Source organism: Bos grunniens, chromosome 11 (genome assembly GCF_055505025.1).
Source record: "Bos grunniens cultivar Pamir isolate PY7600 chromosome 11, Bosgru_T2T1.0, whole genome shotgun sequence".
Taxonomy (NCBI): Eukaryota; Metazoa; Chordata; class Mammalia; order Artiodactyla; family Bovidae; genus Bos; species Bos grunniens.
Genome location: NC_141175.1, coordinates 34,612,456 through 34,636,931, shown reverse-complemented (window position 1 = coordinate 34,636,931; position 24,476 = coordinate 34,612,456). Strand labels below are relative to the sequence as shown.

The 24,476-nt window shown below is 39.7% G+C and overlaps 1 protein-coding gene across 2 annotated transcripts in view; it reads right to left on the bottom strand.

Moving 5' to 3' along the window:
- The window catches only part of SELENOI (selenoprotein I), a 41,222-nt gene that overhangs the window by 12,858 nt on the left and 3,888 nt on the right, over positions 1 to 24,476 (bottom strand). Inside the window, exons 2-6 of one of the 2 annotated variants that reach the window (XR_015136551.1) lie at positions 9,876 to 9,944; positions 9,318 to 9,426; positions 6,989 to 7,063; positions 2,332 to 2,594; positions 1,377 to 1,426 (exon numbers count right to left, since the gene is read on the bottom strand). Coding sequence is in view for 1 of the 2 variants with exons in the window: in XM_086325936.1 (XP_086182062.1) it covers positions 1,318 to 1,426; positions 2,332 to 2,594; positions 6,989 to 7,063; positions 9,318 to 9,426; positions 9,876 to 9,944 (625 nt within the window). In the remaining variant the exon portion in view is untranslated. Of the gene's footprint in view, positions 1 to 1,317; positions 1,427 to 2,331; positions 2,595 to 6,988; positions 7,064 to 9,317; positions 9,427 to 9,875; positions 9,945 to 24,476 lie in introns of both variants that reach the window. The other variant, XM_086325936.1, reaches the window with a different exon arrangement.

The window sequence follows — 24,476 nt, the reverse complement described above, 5'->3', positions numbered from 1 at the left end:
GTATGAATTTTATGAGGTAGTTTATCAAAACACAAACTTTATTCCCCCACCTATCCACTGAAAGAATGGATTCCTAAGCAATGATCATCAGTATCTGTTAGTACCATTAGCTGAAGAGCTAAGGCAGAACTTTGGAACAGAAGTACAAAACCTCAACCCTCTGGTCACTGTTGATACCATAAAAAGAGAGACAATTAGATACTATGTGCCTTCTAGTGATACAATAGGTAGTACCATTACCTAATAAGTACTGTTGCCAAAAATGTATATACAAAGAGAATTGTAGCCTATTAAAGTATCTACTTAACATTCCAGAACTTACATATCAAAGATACCATTTTATCTCTAAATTAACATTTAAATGTAAAATGCAGCAAATCTGCCTTAGGACAAGCTGCATAAATCAAAGATTCACTCATGGTAGCAGATGAAAAATAGCTAGCCTTTTCAAGGTAAAGAAATCACAGTTATACAGCCACCCAAAAATGAACATTTGGTAGATTACAGCAGGGTTCCTAAAATATCTGCAGTCCAGAGCGACAGAAAATCCCTAAACTACGCCTTTTCTGAAAGCCAGTGCCTAATGCACCATCTTCTCGGCTGTTTCTAAGCCTTCAATCCCCACTCTGCAACCAAGCTTCACTGAGAGAAGGGGAAGGATTATTTTTTAGATAAGAGAACAGAGGAACAGCCAGTAAGTGTTTTTGTTGTTTTAACCCTACAAAGTTCTCAGTGCCACTCCTGGTGTCCCAAATAATAACCCAGATTCCTCTTCCTCTTTGCCTCTTTCCATAAAAATTTTCTCCCTGACTTAATTATCCTATAGATATCCACTCTGTCTAAAATCAAAAAAGAAGCATTACCATGATCAAAACCTTTACTAAGCATTCAGAGGCTTAAGAAAGAGTGTACCTGAGAGGAAAGAAGCTAAATTTTTGGAGTGGATGCATTATAAACACTGTGCTTTGTCATTCTATTTCCTCAAACTAATAATCTTTGATTTCGAGATATGCAGTGGGAATCAATACTGAATGTCCACCTAAACGAAGATCCTCCAATATCTAAATTAATTTGCATAGTTATTTTACAAGGTTTGTGTGATGTATTTTGGTATTTCCTTCTGATTAAATGCAGCTTGGTGCTGAACAAAAGCAAAACAAAGAAACCTTATTTTCCTTAATGGTTTGGTTGAAACCCTATAGGCTATAGGGTTGTTCTACTTGCTGGAGGGGAAAGAGTATTGTTGCTTGTTACAACCAAACACTGGCTTTGATAACAAAGTGATGTTAAAACAGGCTTCAACATGGAGCTTCTTACCAAAGATCATTGCAGTGAATAGGTCTCTATATAAGAAATTAAACAGGAAAGGTTCATACCAGGCCTCAACTCCCACAACCGCAGTCACTATGTAGACAAAAGAAATAGTCTGGAAGGAAAATGCAGACAAAAGCATACAGAGCATTAACAGCTGGAAAGATCAGGCAGTCAACAACGCTTTATGCAGCATAAGTCTAGGAAACAGTTTTAGTAACAGCAAAACATATGCTTAAATTTGATACTGTGGCAAGTCTTCTTGCCTTTAAAGTTGGTTGTTTTTTCTTTAATAACTAACTTCTAGACAATGCAAGCGACTAGCCTAAGGCACCTCATAAATTGGTTTAGACACAGGATGATCCAATCTGCCCACCCAATCCCCCTCTTCAAACACTCCAATTTCTGATTCTTTACTGGAGCTTCAGATGCAGATGGGCAAAATGGCGACACAAAAAGCTGGGATTCTAAGGCAGGGAGAGTTAATAGCAAGCCCTGGTAGTAAGAGAAAACTCTTTACTCACTGAAAAGCTGGCCATGAAGACAAAAAGCCAACAATTATATGTGCATAACTTTCTTCATAAAATCAACAGTTTAAATGAAGGTTTGTTAAGAAACTGTTCATTTTTTAGTGTACTAATGGCACTGTGTTTTTAGTTTTTTAAAAGAAATCTTACTACTTAGAGATATACAGTAGCCTATTTATCATATGTCAAGATTTTCCTTTAAAATAATTGGGAGGTGGTAAGGTAAGGAAGAATATATATGAAATGAGACTGGTCATGTGTTAACTGCTGAAGCTAAGTAACAGTACACAAGGGTTTCATATACATATATTTTTGTGCATATTTGAAATTTTCCATAAATAAGTAAAAAAATATATATAAAATAAAAAGGGGAAAAAATTTAAAGCACTCAGCAGCTCTAACCAAAAAAGCATAAGGTCAATAAAGAAGGAATGACAAACTCTCCCAAAAATGTATGGCAATGTTGAAAAATTTAAGAAGAACACATACTTACCACCTGGCTAATGTCATATCCCCATGGCAGGAAAAGAATCCCTGTGTTATACTTTTCCCAGTGAGACAGGATGAAAGAAAACAAAACTACCCATAGCAGGAGATAAAGAAGAAAAACACTGACACCAGACGATCCTCGTCCAAAAATGGAATACACGGTGACAACAAAGTAAACACACGACCAACTATCCAGGCCGTGGTCAAAAAGCTCCCCCAGCGGGCTGCTGGAATTGGTTCTGCGGGCTTGCTTTCCGTCCACACCATCTGCAACCGAAACACATTACACGGGGAAAGGTCAACGTCTGCACCAGAATGGAGAAAGTCGTCTTTAATAAAATGGAGAGAGATGCAACAAAACATATCAGCGTACCATAGAAATGTTAATTAACTCAAGTATAAATATCAGACAGTACTATAAAAATCCAACCTTTAATTCCTACAATGCAAAGATTTCAGAAATAAAATCTGTAATCTCTCAAAGTTTAATCCAAAACTCAAAATGTTAAGTCATACTGAATGGTGTTTTCATCTAAAGAAGCATTCTACTCTGAGCACTGAACTCTGAATTCCTCCAAATCTGCCTAGTAACTGAGTTGTTCCACTAGCCACAAATTCTTAACCCTCCAGAGAATACTCAATAGTTGTTTATTATAATTTATACTCCTTGCTCTAGGATCCAAAAACACTCAGTACTTCAGTCATAACATGTTTCATTCTGTTACATATCACAGTCACTTCTTTACAGATGGACCACTTCCATAATTTTAAGTGTTTTCAGAAAAGGCTTTGCACGTGGTGTTGAGTAATTATAAGAATTAAATTTACTGAAACTGTACAACACACTATAGGGGGGGTTGGTGCTGCACTGTGCAACTTGTGGGGTTTTAGTTCCCCAACCAGGAATCGAACACCAGCCCTCGGTAGTGAAAGTGAAGAGTCCTAAACACTGGACCGCCAGGGAATTTCCACGATGTAGTATTCTTATAGTATGGTGGCTCAGCGGTAAAGAATCCACCTGCCAATGCAGAAGACACAGGTTTGGTCCCTGGGTCAGGAAGATCCCGTGCAGTAGGAAACAGCTACCCACTCCAGTATTCTTACGTGGAAAAATTCCATGGACAGAGAAGCCTGGTGAGATACAGTTCATGGAATTGCAAAAAAGGCGGACATGACTTAGTGACTAAACAACAACTATTCTTGATGCTGTGAAGATTATAAAAATCTTAGCATAAACTAAGTTTGTACCCTCAAAGAGTTTACAGTTGAGAAAGGAGACAAAACATGACAGATATGCTGATATGATGAATCATAAACCACAGAAGAGTACAGAAAAGTGACAAGTTCTCTTCAGGCTAAGATAAACTAAACTGGCTTTCCAGACAAGATGAAATCTGAGTGGGGACATAAAGAATGAGTTGGATTTCAGTAGATAAGAGATAAAGAAGTGTGTCGTTTCAAGAGGAGGGAGTGTTCTCAGCAAAAACACTAAGATGGAAAAGCACATGTGTGTGCAGAGAATGCCAAGTAGTTTAATTCAACCAGAAACTATACATGAAGAGTGCAGTATCAAGAGGCTAGAAGGGAGATTTGAGCCCATTTAAAAGTATCAGGGAGTCTGAGGAGCTACTAAAATGATCTGAGTGGAGTAAGAAGAGTGAAAGCCATGCAGTGTTTCAGGAAGACAGACCTGACATCAGTGTAAAGGACAGGATGGGCTGAGACGGAATGTGGTGGGAATGAAAACCTGGAGGCGAGCAAGATACTGAGAAAATAAAAAAGACAATGCAGTAAAACAGAGGTGAGACAGAAGGACAAGAAGATCTGGGTAACCAAGAAAGTGGTAGTGTTACCAGAAACAAGAACATCTGAAGAAGGAGCAAGCCTGATAGAAAAGATGCTGAGTACAATTTTATACGCTGAAATTGAAGTGCTGACAGGCTATCTACAATAATGTCAAGCAACTCAACCTAAGGGTAATTTACTAGCTACTTAGAAGATAAATAAAGGCTAGATACTAACACGTGAGTCAACTCAATAGTGTTAACGATCAGGATTACCAGGGAATAACAGAAGGAGAAAGAGAAAGCATGTTGGAACACCATTTAGAGGCAGAAACAGAGAAGCCTGGGGGTATGGGGGAAGGAACAGTAGAGGAAGAGAAAGGGATAAAGGAAGAGGGGAAGAGGGAGAGAGAACATACAACCCAGCCAAAAAGGAAGGCAAGAGACTGAATTATAAAAATTCTTCCTCCAAAGAAACAGTTTTGTTAATTAAATGCATCAGAATTGGACTAACTGTGGGGACTTTCTGGCTGGTCCAGTGGCTAAGACTCCACACTCCCAATACAGGTGGCCCAGGTTCATTCCCAGGAACTAGATCCCACAGGCCGCAACTAAGGTTCTGCAGGCCTCCACAAAGATCAAAGATCCTGCATGCCGCAGCTAAGACCCAAATTTACACGCTGCAGTCAAATAAATAAATAAATACTCAAAATTAAAAGAAGTAAAGAATTATACTAATTGCAAAGATTCAGAGTCCAGGAATTTAAAATTCCTTATCATTACTGTGTTTATCTAGCTCACCACAGTATTATCCCCAGTGACTAGCTCAGACCGTGGCAAAGACAGCCTTTAAAAATATTGTTGAGGGCCTATATGAAAGGATGAATCGCAAACTCCTGCCTGCACACTGATCTCTCTTTACATAGGTTTGGGAGCTTTTTTGTCCCCGAGTAGCTAAAATATTTTCTAAAAGTCTTTTCTCATTATTTGCTGCCTTAATTTCCTATTCTCAGTGCCATTTCTGTGCAGTTACAAGTACTAAATCCATGAACTATGTAATGATTAGGTTTTTCTATGTCTTCTCATTGAACCCATTCTGGCTCCATACATCTGGGGTCTCATAATGTGTCATATGTCTCATAATGTGTTTCATAATGTGTTTTCATAAGAAAGGCAATTCAGCTCCCATCCCATGTATTATGAAAAACCCACGAGCAAAATCTAGAGCAGTGCCCTGTGACCCAACACATTAATATTTCTGCAGCAAAACATAACAACAGCCACACTGGTGGAATAAATGAAGATTATAAACTGTTAGTTCAAGGTAAGCTTTGCAACCAACAGTTCATGTTAGGTCAGGATTTTTGCCAGAATTGTGGCAACCTAAAACAGAGAACACAGTACTTCAAAAGACTCTTGAGACATGCTATGAAAAGCCAGAGCCTTCAGGCCACCCTCTCCTTGTCCCTATTCCTCCCGAGTAGTCCTTAGTAACCAAATTCTATAGCAAGAAAAAAAAATTTTTTTTGACTGTGCCACACAGCCTGTGGGACCTCAGTTCCCTGACTAGAGATCAAACCTGGGCCCTCAAACATGAAAGCGTGGAGTCCTACCCACTGGACAGCCTGAGAATTCCCTAGAGCAAAATTCAAAAACCAGCTTATCTTTAATAATGAATGCACAAAGCCTCTGTCTATAGAATTTTAAAAAGAAAAAAACTAGGCTTTTGTCTAATTCTTAATTTCATTTTCTTCCTTCCCCACTCTTAACAGCTCTGGCCACTCACCACGCCAGGATTTAATCCCTGTACCAAATTATCCTGGTGTTACGAATACAACTCATCTTTATCTGAAGAGACCTAAGCAACTTTAACTCAGGGTCTGCTACTTCACGTTCATTTAAAAACCATATACTGAGTGCTTCCCATGTAGCAGGTACTGTTCTTAACACTGGGCACCCAATGAACTAAATAAAGCACTCACCCTCAAGGAACTTATATTATATACACACACACAAAAAAAAAAAAAAAAGGAAAAGGGGGTACACCACATAGCTTGTAGAATCTTAGTTCCCCAGCCAGGAGTGCAATTCCCACCCTGTAAAAAGCGCAGAGACCTAACCACTGGACCACCAGTCAATTCCCAAGGAACTTACATTTTAGAGTAGACGGACAACATACAAGTGGGTCATATGGTTTTAAGCACAGTGGAGAAAAATAAAGCAGGGAAGGAGACCTGAAGAATGCAGGACAAGCCGCGCCGATGATCCCAACAAAACGCACTCTTGGCAGACTAGATGCTGTGGCCTGGCCCAGTGGACTTCCCTGACCACTGCTTCCACCAAACAAAAACTGATCACTTCTGTGTTTGTTCCCCTGCTGTACTCTATTATAGCACCTTTCTCAGTATTCTGCAACTATTTGACACGTCAGTATTGCTTCCCAAACTCATGGCAAAAATGATGTCTTATTCCAGAGTTGGGAAATATTTTTTGTAAAGGGCCAAAGAGCATATAGTTTAGACACTGTGGGCCAAATGGTCTCTGTTGCAACTACTCAACTATGCCTCTGCCGTAGGAAAGCAACCACAGACATGCAGAGGAATGCGCAGTAAACCACGACTTACAGAGACAGACAACGGGCCAGATGTGGCCCACCAGTGGCAGTCTGCCAACGCCATCCTATTCCCCAAATTCCCAGCAAATGACAATAATCTTCACAGAGAAACTCAAGAATATATTTATCAAGTTACACAGGATATTAATAAACCCTAGTTAAAATGAATTAAACATAGGAGAAAATGATAACTTACTGGGTAGCTAACCTTGCTGACCGTTTTGCCAGCCATTGACTAAAATGAATATTTGCCAATTTCTTACCTAGAGTGTAGGCCATGAAGTTGAGGATGCCCACTACAATCCAGACCCAGTCGGGTACATGCTTGTGACCTGGTGCTGAAAGGAAAGCAACCCCAGTTTTAATGCAGTCTAAGTACAATTGTTGGAACCACAGCCTATACTGTCAAAAGAGAAATGTTTCTCTTTATTAAATAGAAGCTGAAATACTTTATAGTGTATCTTAAATGCATAACTAGGTAAATACTAGAATATATCAGCAAACTCCGACAAAACTCAAGAAGTAACTGCCCAACCCTCATAAACAATAAGCATTTATTTTGAGCTTTAATCGTAACTGAAGACTGAATGTTCTTCTTTACTTGAAAATTACTTATGTGCCTAGAATGAAAAATGTTTTTGGAATTTAAAAAATGCTTGTGTTTAATCCGATCCTTGTTGTTTATGATTATACTACAAACATGTAAAAAGCCTCAACCTATACTCTCTCACTAAATTATTAGCTGAACAAAAGACCTTCGGATTTGGGTATAGATAAATCACCTCAACTGGATGACTTAGTCATCAGGATCATTCTGAAATGTCTGGACCTCACTTTTTCCCCCTAAGATAGAACAAGTGAGTTTCAGGAGGTCTGGGTTCTAGTCCTGGCTCTATAATCAACCAACAGTGTAGCCTTGAATATATTATCTAACCTTTCCTGATTTCCACTTCCTAAAAATACTGGGACTAGATACTTCATCTGGTCCTTCAAGTTGTATGACTTGGGGAAATATATATATATAGTTACATATTTTAGAGCTAAGTAAATAATTTTATTTAGTCAAAGGAAATACTATTTCTAGTCACAAAGATTTTGAGGCTGTTCTGAGGATTGAAATACAATTTTTTTTAAAAAAACCCACTTAATATCAAAATTGTGCTTCATGAAATTTAATCTTTCACATGGTATTTTATGATATTCAATTACCATTTTATTGCACACAGAGGAGCAATGGTTAAAATTTTCAGTTTATCAAGTCAGGCATAGGTATAGTTTCAATATTCAGAATTCTTATAATATCAAAAGTCATTAAATGTTTAAAACTCTAAATTCTCCTACAAACACAAAGTTTTGAGAGATTGTTAGTTTCTCTAGGTCAGTGCACAAAGGTCTGCTGAACCCATAACACAGATGAAATACAGTATTAAACTCCTGACTATATCATTTATAAGTATTCTTATTGGAAAATATATCCTCTAACTTAGAATGCAAAAAACACTCATCTACCTCCATCTTTCTAGTCTTCTCAACTTCATCCACCTGTTGAGCAATTAAAAAAAACACTGTCTCCCACATATGCCCTCCCCGCCCAACCCCAAATACACTCCAGATTCTCTCTGGCCAGGGCAGAAGCTGGATGTGGAAGGAAGAAAAGACCAACAGGTCTGAAAGAAGACACTGGGAAAAGGCTGAAACTGCTTCCAAAGAAACATTTTTCCTCTCCTCAGTAAGGGCCCAGACTTCTGTCAATAAATATTTAAGGTCTAACAACCATTTTCAGGGGGCTTCCCTGGTGGCTCAGTGGTAAACAATCTGCCTGTAATGCAGGACACCAGGGTTTGATCCCTGGGTTGGGAAGATTCCCTGGAGAAGGAATGGCTACCCACTCCAGTATTCTTGCCTGGAAAATTCCACGGACAGAGGAACCTGGCAGGCTAAAGTCCATGGGGTCACAGTCAGACATGACTGAGAGATGAACATTTTCACTTCACTTTTCAACCATTTTCAGAGGAAACTGGGAGTTATTAAAGCAAGTACAAATGCTGTGCAGAGGGCTGGAGAGATCATGTTCCCTCTATAAAAGGGGGACTTTTATTCGATAACTAGAAAGAGGGAAGGGATATTTCTGGTAGGTTTGTTGGGCCATGCTTATATTCTTTTGAGGCAAAACGTCACAGTCCTAATTTTCCACTTTTTATAAATCCAATTATTCTTTATATACAAAAACCTCACTGCTTTTTAGGTAGCATATCCAAATTCTAGAAATCAAGTTGGTTTCTAGAACTTCTTAGAAGCATACATAACAGATTGTGAAAGCACAACTTAGCTTTTACACCCAATTTTAACATTTTATATACCCTCACTGACTCGATGAACAAATGAGTTTGAACAAGCTCTGGGAGTTGGTAATGGACAGGGAAGCGTGGCGTGCTACAGTCCATGGGGTCGCAAAGAGTTACACATGACTGAGCAACTGAACTGAACCGATAATATTCAAAACTTTTCAGAATTGCAAGCATCTTAACAGAATCAGAAAATAGCCATATCTTATTTTCTATTTAAGATTTTATATTAAAGCAATAATCATACCTGAAGCATAAAAGTCAGGATCAAAGTATGCCAAAAGTAGAAAATTGAACACAACCAGCAGAAAGCCAGAGAAGGTTATCAGATTTGGAGCCAGCCAAGTAGGAAATACCTATTTTTTTCAAAATAATTACAAAATAATTAAAGTAGTGAAATTTCTGTCCATTATATACCACAACATACAAATCTGTCATAATAAAAGCCATAAATTTGGATTATATGTAGGAGTTACATACATTAAATTGCAAATCATAATCTCCAGTTAATAGAAATAAGCATTTTTATTTTCTATGTTCTAAATAATTCTATAATCAACAAACTTTTATAATCATAACATTATATTTTAGAAGCATTTAAGAAGCATTTTATAAATATAATGGATCTAAAGTATAAACTTATACTTCAGTGATAAGATAAATCAAAAGGTATGTGACTAAGGGAAGGGAGGATGGGAGAGGCAGTTTCTCTAAGGGTCTTATTGTTACATCTGCAGTACTCCATAAAACAGTTTAAAATATTTAAACTACTAAAACCCAAATGCATGCTTATTAATCATCTTACCTTTACTACAGTGTTCCAAAATGGGTGCATGACATACAGAGAGAGTGGATTGGTATCCACAGCACTGTACTGTTAAGAAATGAAAGAAAATATTCAGAGTTAATCCTTGCATAACAGCACGCGGAACAATATTTCTCAAATGAAAATAATAGTACAAAAGTAACCTAAAGAATATATCTACTTATATGATGTCCTTATCTAAATAACAGAACTAGAAAAGCATGAATGGGGCAAAGATGGCCAAGTACAGCCAGATTTCTTTTTACTCAAATCAGCTTTTATAATATTACAATGTGGCAGCAGAAACTTCTATATTGCTTTCAAGTGCTCACCTACTATGCAGGATAATAAGCACCCTGTGCATTCACACACAGACCACTCAGGCAACCTCCTTCATCACTCTCAACTAATGACAATCTTGCTGTTTCACCTTCTACACCATTACTAATGCACTAACTAGTGCTACAATCTTGGGCAAGTTACTTAAATCCTCTTAGTTTTTTCACCTATAAAATTAGGATCAAAGTTTTACCTCAAATGATTGCCATAAGGATTAGATAAACTAATACCATACATGAAGCACTAAGAAGAGTACCTAGCCCACAGGAAGTGCTGTATGTATAAGCATTATGTGTCCTTAAGAGTGTTTTGAGCACCAAAAGAATGACAGATCCCTTCTCAGCAGGAAAATGGATTCCTTAAATAAACAAAGGAAGAAAAGAACAGGTTACATTATATTCAAAGGTATGCCCCAACTGTTAAGCTATTTAGTAAAACTTTGAAAAATTCTAACAAAATATCTGTATCAGTTCAGTTCAGTCGCTCAGTCGTGTCCGACTCTTTGCGATCCCATGAATCGCAGCACGCCAGGCCTCCCTGTCCATCACCAACTCCCGGAGTTCACTCAAACTCACGTCCATTGAGTCAGTGATGCCATCCAGCCATCTCATCCTCTGTCGTCCCCTTTTCCTCCTGCCCCCAATCCCTCCCAGCATCAGAGTCTTTTCCAATGAGTCAACTCTTCGCATGAGGTGGCCAAAGTACTGGAGTTTCAGCTTTAGCATTATTCCTTCCAAAGAACACCCAGGGCTGATCTCCTTTAGAATAGACTGGTTGGATCTCCTTGCAGTCCAAGGGACTCACTCTCAAGAGTCTTCTCCAACGCCACAGTTCAAAAGCATCAATTCTTCGGCACTCAGCTTTCTTCACAGTCCAACTCTTACATCCATACATGACCACTGGAAAAACCATAGCCTTGACTAGACAGACCTTTGTTGGCAAAGTAATGTCTCTGCTTTTCAATATGCTATCTAGGTTGGTCATAACTTTCCTTCCAAGGAGTAAGCGTCTTTTAATTTCATGGCTGCAATCACCATCTGCAGTGATTTTGGAGCCCCCCCAAAAAAGTCTGACACTGTTTCCACTGTTTCCCTATTTAATTATGTAATATTTTAAGAGTCATGTTGATGACTTATTCATCAGAGATACACATACTGGAGTGCCTGGCATGTAGGAAGCACTCACTACATTCAAAGAAGAAGGGATACAAAATTGGTAAGGAACAATTCTCATCCTCAGGAACTGGGAATATTACCTAATTTAACAAGCTGACATTTAAAAGATGGCATACTAGTCAAATGCTTGAAAAAAGTTTCAACTGTGTTTTATACTTATGTTCAGTATGACTATAAAATAAGTAGTAAGCACTTTATGTGATTTAAAAAAAAACATCATTAAAGATCAAAATTTCTTCCTGAATTTTTTTTTTTGCCCCACTCCGGATCTTCCTTCCCACCCTGCCCCTGCAACTTTAGCGCCCCCGAATCCCGCTCTCCTCCTGAACATTTTATAGATATGCAGGAAATGTTTCCCACCAGTGTTTCAAGATTCAAAAGTGAGATGGAGCAAAAAGTAAATAAATAGAAATCATTTAAAATACTGCTCACAAAGAGTCAGCTAGGAAGTCAAATGTTTATTCAACAGAACCCATGTCTGAGTGCCTCCACTTCTCCAACTCATTTGGACAAAATGGGATAACTTAGAAGAAAATGATGAAGAAGAACTCTGTTCAGAGCGAGAAGCTTTGCAGCTGCACCCAGACTCTCAGAAGAAGCCCCCCTTACATGAATATTACGGTTTGTGCTAAAATCAACTTCTACTTGCACAGTTCTCTACAGTCTACAAAGCTTTTCCACATAACAGATACCATGACATCTGAACCTCTGCAAAATGAATGTGACTGTAACTGAGAGGACTACCTGAATTTAACTTTACAGACTGAGGACATAAAACCATCATGAACCCCGAAAGCTGCCCAAGACAAAGTGGGAGGGCCCTGGCCTCCTCCGTTTCACCAAGGTCGGAACCCAGACCCACATGATGTAGCCAGCAGGTCACATAAGCGGGAAAACCAGACATTTCAAGTCTACCACCTGCTGCAAAGTACAAAGTTGAAAAAAGTCCAAATTAGAAGAACACAGTTCAGGACATCACACAAATAGTTAATACAATGTACAGAGTACAATGCTTAATTCAAATGTTTGCTGAATGCATCTCATTCAGCAGCTTTCCGTAATTCGAACTTGGATCTAAAAGGTCATTTACTCATGGTATTTTGATTAGAAAAGCTCCTCTATAAATTTGGAGTTTTACCTCTAAATCTCTATTTCAGGGGAACAGTAGAAGTATGAAAAGATTACAAAACTCAATACAAAATGGTGTCTGCCTAACTGGATTTTTTACATTTAATAACAGCTGGTAAGCTCAAGTATAGCGAGAAAATTTAATATGAGATTACAAAAGGTAGCCAACAATAAACCTAAAGAGTGCTCTGCGGTTCAGCCTTACACATTTGAGTATTTTTTCAAGGTCGCATATCACCTGGTATAAACAAAGAAACTCAAAACTGTCTTGTGAATCAATAGGAGGAAAGAAGAATGAGTCAAACCTTTCATATGCCTGAACAATACGCAAAATGTAAACTTTTAAAGGTGCCAAACTAGATTCAGTTAATGCCTGTCAAATATATTTTTATTTTCTATTGGAATGATGTTTTGGTAGACACCAGAATATCTGAATCAGGTAATAACCCCTGTTAAGGCCTGCAGAACTTGCTTGATCTATTGGGTTGGCCAAAAAGTTCGTTTGGGTTTTTCCTTAGTCCCAAACTAAGTTTTTGGCCAACCCAATACAATCTGTTGGGCTTCCCTGGTGGCTCAGACAGTAAATAATCCACCTGCAGTGTGGGAGACCTGGGTTTAATCCCTAGCTTGGAAGATCTCCTGGAAGAGGGCATGGCAACCCACTCCAATATTCTTACCTGGAAAATCCCCATGGACAGAGGAGCCTGATGGACTACAGTCCATGGGGTCAAGAGTTGGACACAACTGATCAACTAAGCACAGCACAGCACAAAACAATGTTAGGCCAGACAAAGCCAGTGCCTTGAAGAAACGCTTGCAAACCACAGCCTGAGTTTGAGAATCATTCCAAGGCAAAATCTCAGAAATCCAACAGTTCAGGAGGCATGTAGTTCTCATGTGCCTGACTCTCACCTACGTGAGAGGTGAAAGTCATCAGGCCTCTTTACATTTTTTAATTTCTGGCCATGCCTCATAGCATGTGTGATCTTAGTTCCCCCACCAGGGACAGAACTCATACCCCCTTGCAGCGGAGTGCCAACCACTGGACCACTAGGGAAGCTCCAGGCCTCTTTTTAAATGCTTCTGGTTACCAAAACACTCATTACTTCTAAAAAGACCCCAATCCAATGCTAAAACAATTTTTCTACACGGTAACAAAATCCTCCCCTTGCTCCATACTTCCTATCATGTTTTCAATTTCCCTTACACAGCTAAACAGATATGGTTCTGATTTTTCTTCCAAACAATAATGCTTTCCATATTTGAAGATGGTTCTATTTGTCGCACTAAATCTTCTCTTCACCTGGTTAAAAAATCTCACATTCATTGTGCTGCTCCTCTCTGGTCACAGTTTCATTCCCCTTCATCATCATAGTCAAGTTCTCTAGACCAGAAGTTGGAAAACTTATTCTGGAAAATGCCAGAAAATCTAAATATTTTAGGCTTTGCAGGCCATATGGTCTCTGTAATAAATACCCAACACTGCCACGGAAGCAGAAGGAAATCACAGAAAATAAGAAAACAAATGGGCATGTTGTGCTAAAACTTTATCCCCAAAACAGCGTGTCTGGGGGCTTTAGTCTGACAACCAGTGCTCCATTCAATCCATTTTGTTGTTAAACCAACACAAAAGTGTGATTCAGAGCAAAAGGAACATTTCAAGTGGTGCATGAGTACAAAGAAGGTGCATTAGCCCTTCTCCCTCAATAACTTATTTCTCAAACAGGTGCTCAACACTGTATTAATTTCCCATGGAAACAAAGTCATTCTGCAGACTTAGACCCAATTTCAGTCACCTGAACTTCTCTGGCCTTTCTTATACAGACTGCAAAGCCACCTTTCTCTACATTCATATGAAGCTAATTATTGGATTCTAAGTGTAAGACCCTACATTCACCATTTAAACACTTCATCCTGCTAGAGATCACTCATCTTTCTGATCTCCTTGGGGGTCAGACTCAGTAATCCACATACTAACTATGCACCCCCAAATTCTTAGCATGTAAAGCTGGGCTTCCCAGGTGGCTCAGTAGTAAAGAATCTGCCTACGAAGCAGGAGACACGGGTTCAATTCCTGGGTGGGTTCAACCCCTGGAAAAGGAAATGGCAACCCACTCCAGTGTTCTTGCCTAGAAAATCCCAGGGACAGAGGAGCCTGCCAGGCTAGTCCATGGGGTCAGAAAAGAGTCAGATGTGACCTAGCAACTAAACAACAAACAAAACTGTCATATTAGCAATGACTTCATCTAAGTCTCTATAAAAATGTGGATCAAGGTTGAACTTCTAAACAGTCCCCTCAAGATTGCTATTCACACATTTAGTCATTTTTATTGGGTATAGAATTCTGTACTGTCACCAATGGCAATTAGTCAACCTTGCCCACAAAGAAGTCTTAATGAAATCCAGAATTACCTTAGATAATATTTTGTCAAATATTCGAAAGTTGCAAGACTTTTTTTCTTTTTACTTCAGTACAAGTCTGGAAATAAAGCAGGGTTCATTATTCATTCATTTATTAAGTCAACAAATATGTGTGACTGAGTACCTGTGACTGTGCCAGGCACTGTGCTAGGCCACCAGAAAGAGTGTGGTGAACAAGACCAAAATGTGTCCTGTGTTCACCAAGCCCATAGTCTAGTGTGAGAAAGACAGTAAGCAGGAAAACAAGTCATAATCACAGCTGTGATCAATACCATGAAAAGCAATAAATGGGGTGCTGTCCCAGAGGACCAGGAATGTCCTGGTACTCAGAAAAAGCTTCTCTGAGGAGGGGACACTAAAGCTGAGTCCTAGAAGATAAGACAGGTAAAGAATGTACAAGATAGGACAGTGAGTCAAACAAAAGTGAGAGTACTAAAGAGAAGATACCGTTGAAGATTGCATTTATATGAATTTCAAAATCAGACAAAATTAATTTATGGCAAAAAGAGATCATAATAACAGTCTGATGAGAGGGACTAAATGGGGGCCCTCTGAGGTGCTAGAAATAATTCTGTTTCATGACCTGGGTGACGGTTACATGGGTATGCATACGTGCAAAAATTCATTAAATTATATACTTAAGATCTGTGCATTTGTATATAATTTATACCTTAAAAATGAGAGAGAAAATAAAGAATATATGTGTCACAGTATGCACGTGTGTATGTGTGTATGTGCATGCAGTTTATAGGTAAAAATTGGGAAAGAGGGAGGGTACATGCCAAGACACCTTCTAAAGCAGAGAACAAAATGTGGGAAGACCACAAAGTGGAGGAAAGCCACTCCACAGCTCAGTGAATGAACAAGGAAGAGTGGTATGAAATGACACTGGAGACATGGGCAGACAACACCCAAAAGGTCCACAGTGAGATTTATTTTATCATAAGCCCGATGCATGTCCTGATTATATTTTTAAAGGATCACAAAGGCAGCAAAAGTGCAAAACAGTTACAAGAGTGCTACCATATACCAGGCCAGTGGCAATTATTGGTTAGGCTAGAGCAGTACAAGACTCTAAACTACTTCTAAAATATGCTAGTAAGTGCCCGTTTTTGAGAAAGACATTAGAAATGTGAATCTCCTCTTAATTTCAAAAGGAAATTGGCTCCAGCAAAAGGAAAACTATGGAACCACTTCCTGGTACAGGTAGTGTATTTTAAATCTCTTCTGTAAACTGATAAGAAAACTGATGAACCGACACATCTCTTTGCACTAAATGCAGAGCTCTGAACAACTTATTAACCAGACTGAGGCTAGTGACCCATCTAGTATCCTTGCTTTGTCTTCTGATCAATATAAGGAAGAAGTCTCTAACTATCAAATGATTGCCTGTCTTTACCCACTTGAAAAATAAACTTTACACCTATAAAACATATTTTAGTTAACCACAGAATTCCATGAAGTATGGACTGAGTACAAGCTAATAATAGTTCATAAACTGCACTGATTGTTAATCATTTCAGATGTAAGCAAGCTCAAACTGATGTTTCTGACTTTTTAAAATTACTCTCCAAATTCCTGACTTCTAAATCATCCATGATTTTAGGAATAAAAAGCAGGACAGTCACAAAGAACCACTTTTGGTCCCCAACTGGGTTCACTATATTAAACTGTTTACTGCTCATACCAACTTTCCAGATATCTCTTAAATGAAAGAAACACATTATCATCCTTTCTTAAGAACTCAGGGAAGAGAAAAGAAATGTCAAGTTTCTTCTCTCAAGTGTCTGTGTGGTATTAATATGGTATGGAGGTCAGTCCCCTGCTGAGGGGTCTCAGGACTCAACCATGTTTAGCTGTAAGTCTCTATGAGGACAGGATCCGTTGTAGTCAACATGTGCTCTACCAATCCCGCAGCAGATTTCTTTAGCAATGGCATTCCAAGCCTCTGGGCAGTCACTTAAGCACAAAACATAAAACAAAAGATCCCAATTATTAAAAACTGTTAGTCACTCAACAAATATGAAGGCAATCAAAAGAACTACCTTCACATACAAATGTGGGACTCACCAGACAGTTGGCATTTTACAGTAACAGTTAAGAGAAGGGAGACGGCTTCCCAGCCTGATCCTGTCTGCATCTGTCACACAGTAGGAGCTCAATAAACAAGGTGAAGGAGAAAAGGAAAGATATATACATTTGAATGCAGAGTTCCAAAGAATAGCGAGGAGAGACAAGAAAGCTTTCCTCAGTGATCAATGCAAAGATATAGAGGAAAACAATAGAATGGGAAAGACTAGAGACCTCTTCAAGAAAATTAGATGCCAAGGGAACATTTCATGCAAAGATGGGCACAATAAAGGACAGAAATGGTATGGACCTAACAGAAGCAGAAGATACTAAGAAGAGGTGGCAACAATACACAGAAGAACTACACAGAAAAGATCTTCATGACCCAGATAACCACGATGGTGTTATCACTCACCTAGAACCAGACATCCTGGAGTGCGAAGTCAAGTGGAACAAAGCTAGTGGAGGCGATGGAATTCCAGTTGAGCTACTGCAAATCCTAAAAGATGATGCTGTGAAAGTGCTGCACTCAATTTGCTAGCAAATTTGGGAAACTCAGCAGTGGCCACAGGACTGGAAAAGGTCAGTTTTCATTCCAATCCCAAAGAAAGGCAATGCCAAAGAATGCTCAAACTATCGCACCACTGCACTCATCCCACACAGTATTAAAGTAATGCTGAAAATCCTCCAAGCCAGGCTTCAACAATACGTGAACTGTGAACTTCCAGATGTTCAAGCTGGTTTTAGAAAAGGCAGAGGAACCAGAGATCCAATTGCCAGCAACCGCTGGATCATCGAAAAAGCAAGAGAGTTCCAGAAAAACATCTACTTCTGCTTTATTGACTATGCCAAAGCCTTTGACTGTGTGGATCACAACAAACTGTGGAAAATTCTCAAAGAGATGGGAATACCAGACCACCTGACCTGCCTCCAGAGAAATCTGTGTGCAGGTCAAGAAGCAACAGTTAGAACTGGACATGGAACAGACTGGTTCCAAATCGGGAAAGGAATACGTCAAGGCTGTATATTGTCACCCTGTTTATTTAACTCATATGCAGAGTACATCATGAGAAATGCTGGGCTGAATGAAGCACAAGCTGGAATCAAGATTGCTGGGAGAAATATCAATAACCTCAGATATGCAGATGATACCATCCTTAATGGCAGAAAGCAAAGGAGAACTAAAGAGCTTTTTGATGAAAGTGAAAGAGTTTAAATTGGCTTAAAACTCAACATTTACAAACTAAGATCATGGCATCTGGTCCCATCACTTCATTGCAAATAGATAGGAAAACAATGGAAACAGTGAGAGACTTTATTTTGGCAGTGCTCCAAAATCACTGCTGATGGTGACTGCAGCCACGAAATTAAGATGCTTGCTCCATGGAAGAAAAGCTATGATCAACTCAGATAGTACATTAAAAAGCAGAGATATTACTTCGCCAACAAAGGTCTGTCTAGTCAAAGCTATGGTTTTTCCAGTAGTAATGTATGGATGTGAAAGTTGGACTGTAAAGAAAGCTGAGCACCAAAGAATTGATGCTTTTGAACTGTAGTGTTGGAGAAGGCTCTTGAGAGTCCCTTGGACTGCAAGGAGATCCAACCAGTCAATTCTAAAGGAAATCAGTCCTGAATAGTCATTGGAAGGACTGATGTTGAAGCTGAAACTCCAGTACTTTGGCCACCTGATGCGAAGAACTGACTCACTGGAAGAGACTCTGGTGCTGGGAAAGATTGAAGGCGGGAGAAGGGGATGACAGAGGATGAGATGGTTGGATGGCATCACCAACTTGATGGACATGAATTTGAGTAAGCTCCAGGAGTTGGTGATGGACAGGGAAGCCTGGTGTGCTGCAATCTATGGAGTTTCAAAGAGTTGGACACATCTGAACGACTGAACTGAACTGACACATCTTTGAATGTTTGCACATATGGATGAATAAATACAAACTACTCTGCATGTTTACTTAAGTGGCAATATACAATGACTCCATCAGTGATGAGAGAAACAATTTTCCTCTGGAAACTAGTTCACAGCAACTTGCCACTTCACAAGGGAAGTTGCTCTTACTCTCCCCCTATTAATAATACCATGTCTCCATTTGTATGTATACAGTCTCCAAAGTACAATTATACCTGTTCTCTTATTTGATATTATAAGATAAATAAGGTAGATTATTCCACCCTATTTTACAGATGAAGAAACTATAAAATTCAGGGATTAACAGCTAATAAGCAGGAAGGCCTAAACTATAAATCCTTTATGAGTCATCTTGGAACATTTTTGTGAAATGGATCACTTTGTTTTAAACCAGACTATCATCTCCTGGCCCAAACACAATCATGGGCTACTTATTGATAGATCCAATATACTGAAATTGTTATTAACATAATGTCCATCCTCCAATACACCTTTTTCTGTCTTCCAGTTGGTGGCAGACATATTCTAAGGTAATTAATCCCCAATGAGTCAAACTCTTTATACAAATTATACAAATAATCAATCCCTTCCCCTTCACTGTTAATTCACTCTCTTGATGGTGGAACCTGTGACCTGCTTCTCATTGACAGAATACAGTGAAGGTGACTGATGTCACTGCTTTGATTGAGAGAATATTATAATTTCTTTTTTTTTGGCCATGCTGAGAGGCATTTGGGATCTTAGTTCCCTGACCAGGGATGGAATCCAGACCCTCTGCGTTGGGAGTGCAGTATCTTAACCACTGGACCACCAAGGAAGTCCCAAGAAAACATTATACACAATGGTGATGAGATGCCATTTCCATAATATAATTTATTACCTAGGACTCCATTTTAACAGTTTGAAGAAGAGTTTCCTGTTGACCTTACAGAAGCAAACAGCAATGACATGAAGTGCCTATGGTGACAGCCATGTGGCCAGAAAAGTGGGAACTTCTAAGAGCCAAGAGCCTTGGCCGAACAATTAGAAAGAACTAAATTCAGCCAACAACCACATGAGCCTGGACGAGGACCCCGAACTCCAGATGAGAACACAGCGCCAATGACGCTTGCATGGCAGGCTGGTGACACATAAGCAGAGAAGCCAAGTCACTGGTGCCCTGACTCACAGAAAAGTGGGAGCCAATAAATGTGTGTTGTTTTATACCACCAAATCGGTGATAATTTGTTACCCAGCAATAGAAAACTCATACCCAATACTGAAAGCACTACACCATCCTCTTTTCTAGTATAAGAGATACCCTGAGGCCCCTATCCACAAAATCAAGACTACCTGATGCTTGAGAGCTAACATATGAACATTACAGTAATACAGCTTCTTACTTCTTTACATTCATTTCTTGGTTTATTAACTGCTCTTCAATACAATGGAATATTCCTTTGATGAGGTGCTTCTCAAAATGTAGCTGCCAAACTGAGTGCAAATTCTTGCACCCTTCCCTTAACACACAGAACCTGACAGCCTAGAGGTGGAGCCAGCAATCTGTCTTTTAATAAACGCTCCAGGTGATTCTGAAACACTCTCAAGTCTGAGGACCACTGCTCTGGTGAAAACAAACATGAATGCCACTTCTGCCAATTCCTCAGCTGAAGGACAAGGCACATCATCAGCTTAGTGCTCAGAATACTGGAGTGGGTAGCCGTTCCCTTCTCCAGTGGATCTTTCCAACCCAGGGATAGAACCCAAGTCTCCCACATTGCAGGCAAATTCTTTATCAGCTGAGCCATCAGAGAAGCCCCAGAATACTGGAGTGGGGTAGCCTATGCCTTCTCCAGGGGATCTTCCCAACCCAGGAACTGAACCCAGATCTTCCACACTGCAGGCGGATTCTTTACCAGCTGAGCTACAAGGGAAGCCCTAACCTCCTGACAGTGACTTCAAATACTGCACTGCAAGCAAAGACAAGGTATAATGAAATTCAGCAGGTATTCACTAAATGCAAGGCACTGTCCTAGTAATAATCTACTAAGAAAGAAAAACACCAAATCTAACTGAAAATGAAAAAAGGGGAGGCATTATATTAACCCTAGGACAGAAATTCAAAGTTTCTAAAAGAACTTTCCATGGATCACAACCTTGTTGTGGCAAAGGGGCTTGTGTAACTCAATGAAGGTATGAGCCACGCTGTCCAAGGCCACCCAAGACAGACAGGCCATAGAGGAGGCTCTGACAAATGTGTCATGCAAGGATGGTCACAATGACAGAGAGAAATGCCAAGGACCTAACAGAAGCAGAAGAAATTAGGAAGACGTGAAAAGATCACACAGAAAAACTGTACAAAAAAGGTATTAATGACTCGGATAACCACAATGGTATGGTCACTCACCTAGCACCAGACATTCTAGACTGTGAAGTCAAGTGGCTCTTAGGAAGAATTACAAAGCTAGTGGAGGTGACAGAATTCCAGCCAAGCTATTTCAAATCCTAAAAGATAAAGATGTTAAAGTGCTGCACTCAATATCTCAGCAAATTTAGAAAACTCAGCAGTGGCCACAGACTGGAAAAGGTCAGTTTTCACTCCAATTCCAAAGAAGTGTAATACCAAAAAATGTTCAAACTACTGAACAACTGTACTCATTTCACATGCTAGCAAAGTAATGCTCAAAATCCTTCAAGCTAGGCTTCATCAGTACGTGAACCAAGAACTTCCAGATGTATGAGCTATATTTAGAAAAGGCAGAGGAACCAGAGGTCAAACTACCAATAATTGCTGGATAATAGAGAAAGCAAGAAAATTCCAGAAAAAACATCTAGTTCTGCTTCGCCGACTACATTAAAGCCTTTGACTGGGTAGATTACAACAAACTGTGGAAAATTCTTAAAGAGATGGGAATACCAGACCGCCTTACCTGCCTCCAAAGAAACCTGTATGCAGGTCAAGAAGCAACAGTTAGAACCGGACATGGAACAACGGACTGGTTCCAAATTGGGAAAGGAATATGTCAGGGCTGTATATTGTCACTCTGCTTATTTACCTTCTATGCAGAGTACATCATCTCTGCATCCTGTCTGAAATCACAAGCTGGAATCAAGATTGCTGGAAGAAATATCAACAACCTCAGATATGCAGATGACACCACCCTAATGGCAGAAAGTGAAGAAGAACTAAAGAGCCTCTTGCTGAAGGTGAAACAGGAAAGTGAAAAAGCTGGCTTAAAATTCAACTTTCCAAAAGCTAAGATCATGGCATCCAGTCCCTTCATTTCATGGCAAATAGTTGGGGAAAAAGTGAAAACAGTGATAGACTTCTTGGGCTCCAAAATCACTGCAAACGGTGACTGTAGCCAGGAATTTAAAAGATGCTTGCTCCTCAGAAGGAAAGCTGTGACAAATCTAGACAATGTATTAAAAAGCAGAGACATTACTTTGTTGACAAAGGACCATACAGTCAAAGCTATGGTTTTTCAAGTAGTCAATTGGACCATAAAGAAGGCTGAGCATCGAAGAACTGATGCTTTCCAATTGTGCAGGAGAAGACTGTCGAGAGTTCCTTGGACTGCAAGATCAAACCAGTCAATCCTAAAGGAAATCAACCCTGAATATTCATTGGAAAGACTGATGCTGAAGCTGAAGCGCCAATACTTTGGTCACCTGATGTGAAGATTCGACTCACTAGAAAAGATCCTGTTGCTGGGAAATATTGAAGGCAAAAGAAGAGGGCGACAGAGGCTGAGATGGTTGGATGGCATCACTGACTCAATGGACATGCTGCTGCTGCAGCTTCAGTCATGTCCGACTCTGTGCGACCCCATAGACAGCAGCCCACCAGGCTCCCCCACAATGGACATGAGTTTGAGCAAACTTGGGGAGATAGTGGAGGACAGGGAAGTCTGGAGTGCTGCAGTCCATGGGGTTACCAAGAGTCGCAAGACAATTAAGACAATTAAAACGACTTAATAACTGAACAACAAAAGTACTTTTTATCAATACAAGACTTTAAGAACTGCACCCACAAAGAACATGACTCATCGGGCAAAGAGATGCCATTTCCATGAATATTGTCATTTACATCTGCTGACAAGTCAGACAGGTGGTGAGAGAAGATTGGAGAAGAATTAGAGCAGTGAGACAAGAACAAGCAGGTCGCAATGACCTTGCTTGATGACCACATTTCCTTGCTAGACTTTATCCATAATAAACAAGAGATGAGGAGATGAGACAAAAGGAGGGACTGTCTAGTGAAGGAAGCTGAAATCCTCGCTGAGGACTCTGGATATCAAACACATGAAAAACACGTAGGAGGCACTACGGATGCTCAAGGAGGAGACTGGTGTTTGAAAAAATTTACTTACTCTTCCTTAGCTAAAACATCCTTCCTCTTGGTATAACCTTCTGGCACGGGAGTACATGTATATATGCTATATGCCAATTAGTGTTTACAAGCAGAGAAGTACAATTGTCAAGGGCAAGGAAGTAAACTTACCTAACTGCATTTATTAACAATATCTGTTTGCTTCTTTGCCCATATGCCACCTAACTGAGTTCCTTGAAGGCAGGAATTCTAGCCTAGCTTAATTTTCCAGTTGCAATGCCGTGTCTGAGCCAGAGCAGGCCCTCAATAAGTGCTTACTGGACAAACAAAACGAAACTGCATGAACTGGTAAGGGTGCAGGCCAGATTCCAGTTCTTTAACACGACCATCAAGATGTAGGAAGCCTTTCTTTTCCACCTGAATTCACAATTATCAAAGTTCCTGCAAATGGGCTATTGTTTACAGCCAAGTTAATTAATTACCATGATAGCAGAAACCAATTCGTCATAAAATTATAGCCTTGATACCAAACAAGGTATTTCACAGAACACTTTCTCTCTGAAGCAAAATGATACAATTTGAAACTAGCTGCTACACTATCAATTAAAACTAAGCCTTCCTTAGGTCAGATTAGGTAAACCACAATAGAAGTTTCACCCTTAGATAAGTGGAAACATTCTTTAAGGCAAGATAGGATAGAAGAGAGCAGGAAAGATAAGCCTGCTGCTGCTGCTGCCGCCTCTAAGTCGCTTCAGTCGTGTCGGACTCTGTGAAACCCCATAGATGGCAGCCCACAAGGCTCCCCCATCCCTGGGATTCTCCAGGCAAGAACACTGGAGTGGGTTGCCATTTCCCCCAATTCATGAAAGTGAAAAGTGAAAGTGAAGTTGCTCAGTCGTGTCGGACTCTTAGGGACCCCATGGACTGCAGCCCACCAGGCTCCTCCGTCCATGCAATTTTCCAGGCAAGAGTACTGGAGTGGGGTGCCATTGCCTTCTCCAAGATAAGCCTGGTGAGAGTGAAATCCCTCAACACAACTGTTTAAAGGTACATTAATAAGCAACCGAGAACAATGGTGATTTATTTTCACATTCAAAATATGAAAGTATCCTTCCAGTTTCCTGGAAATGCACAGCTCCATTTTACCATACTTCCAAATGGTTTTTATTCTTGTACATTTTCATTCCTTCAATAAATATCTGTCAAATGCCTACACTGTTCATGTGCTAGACCTT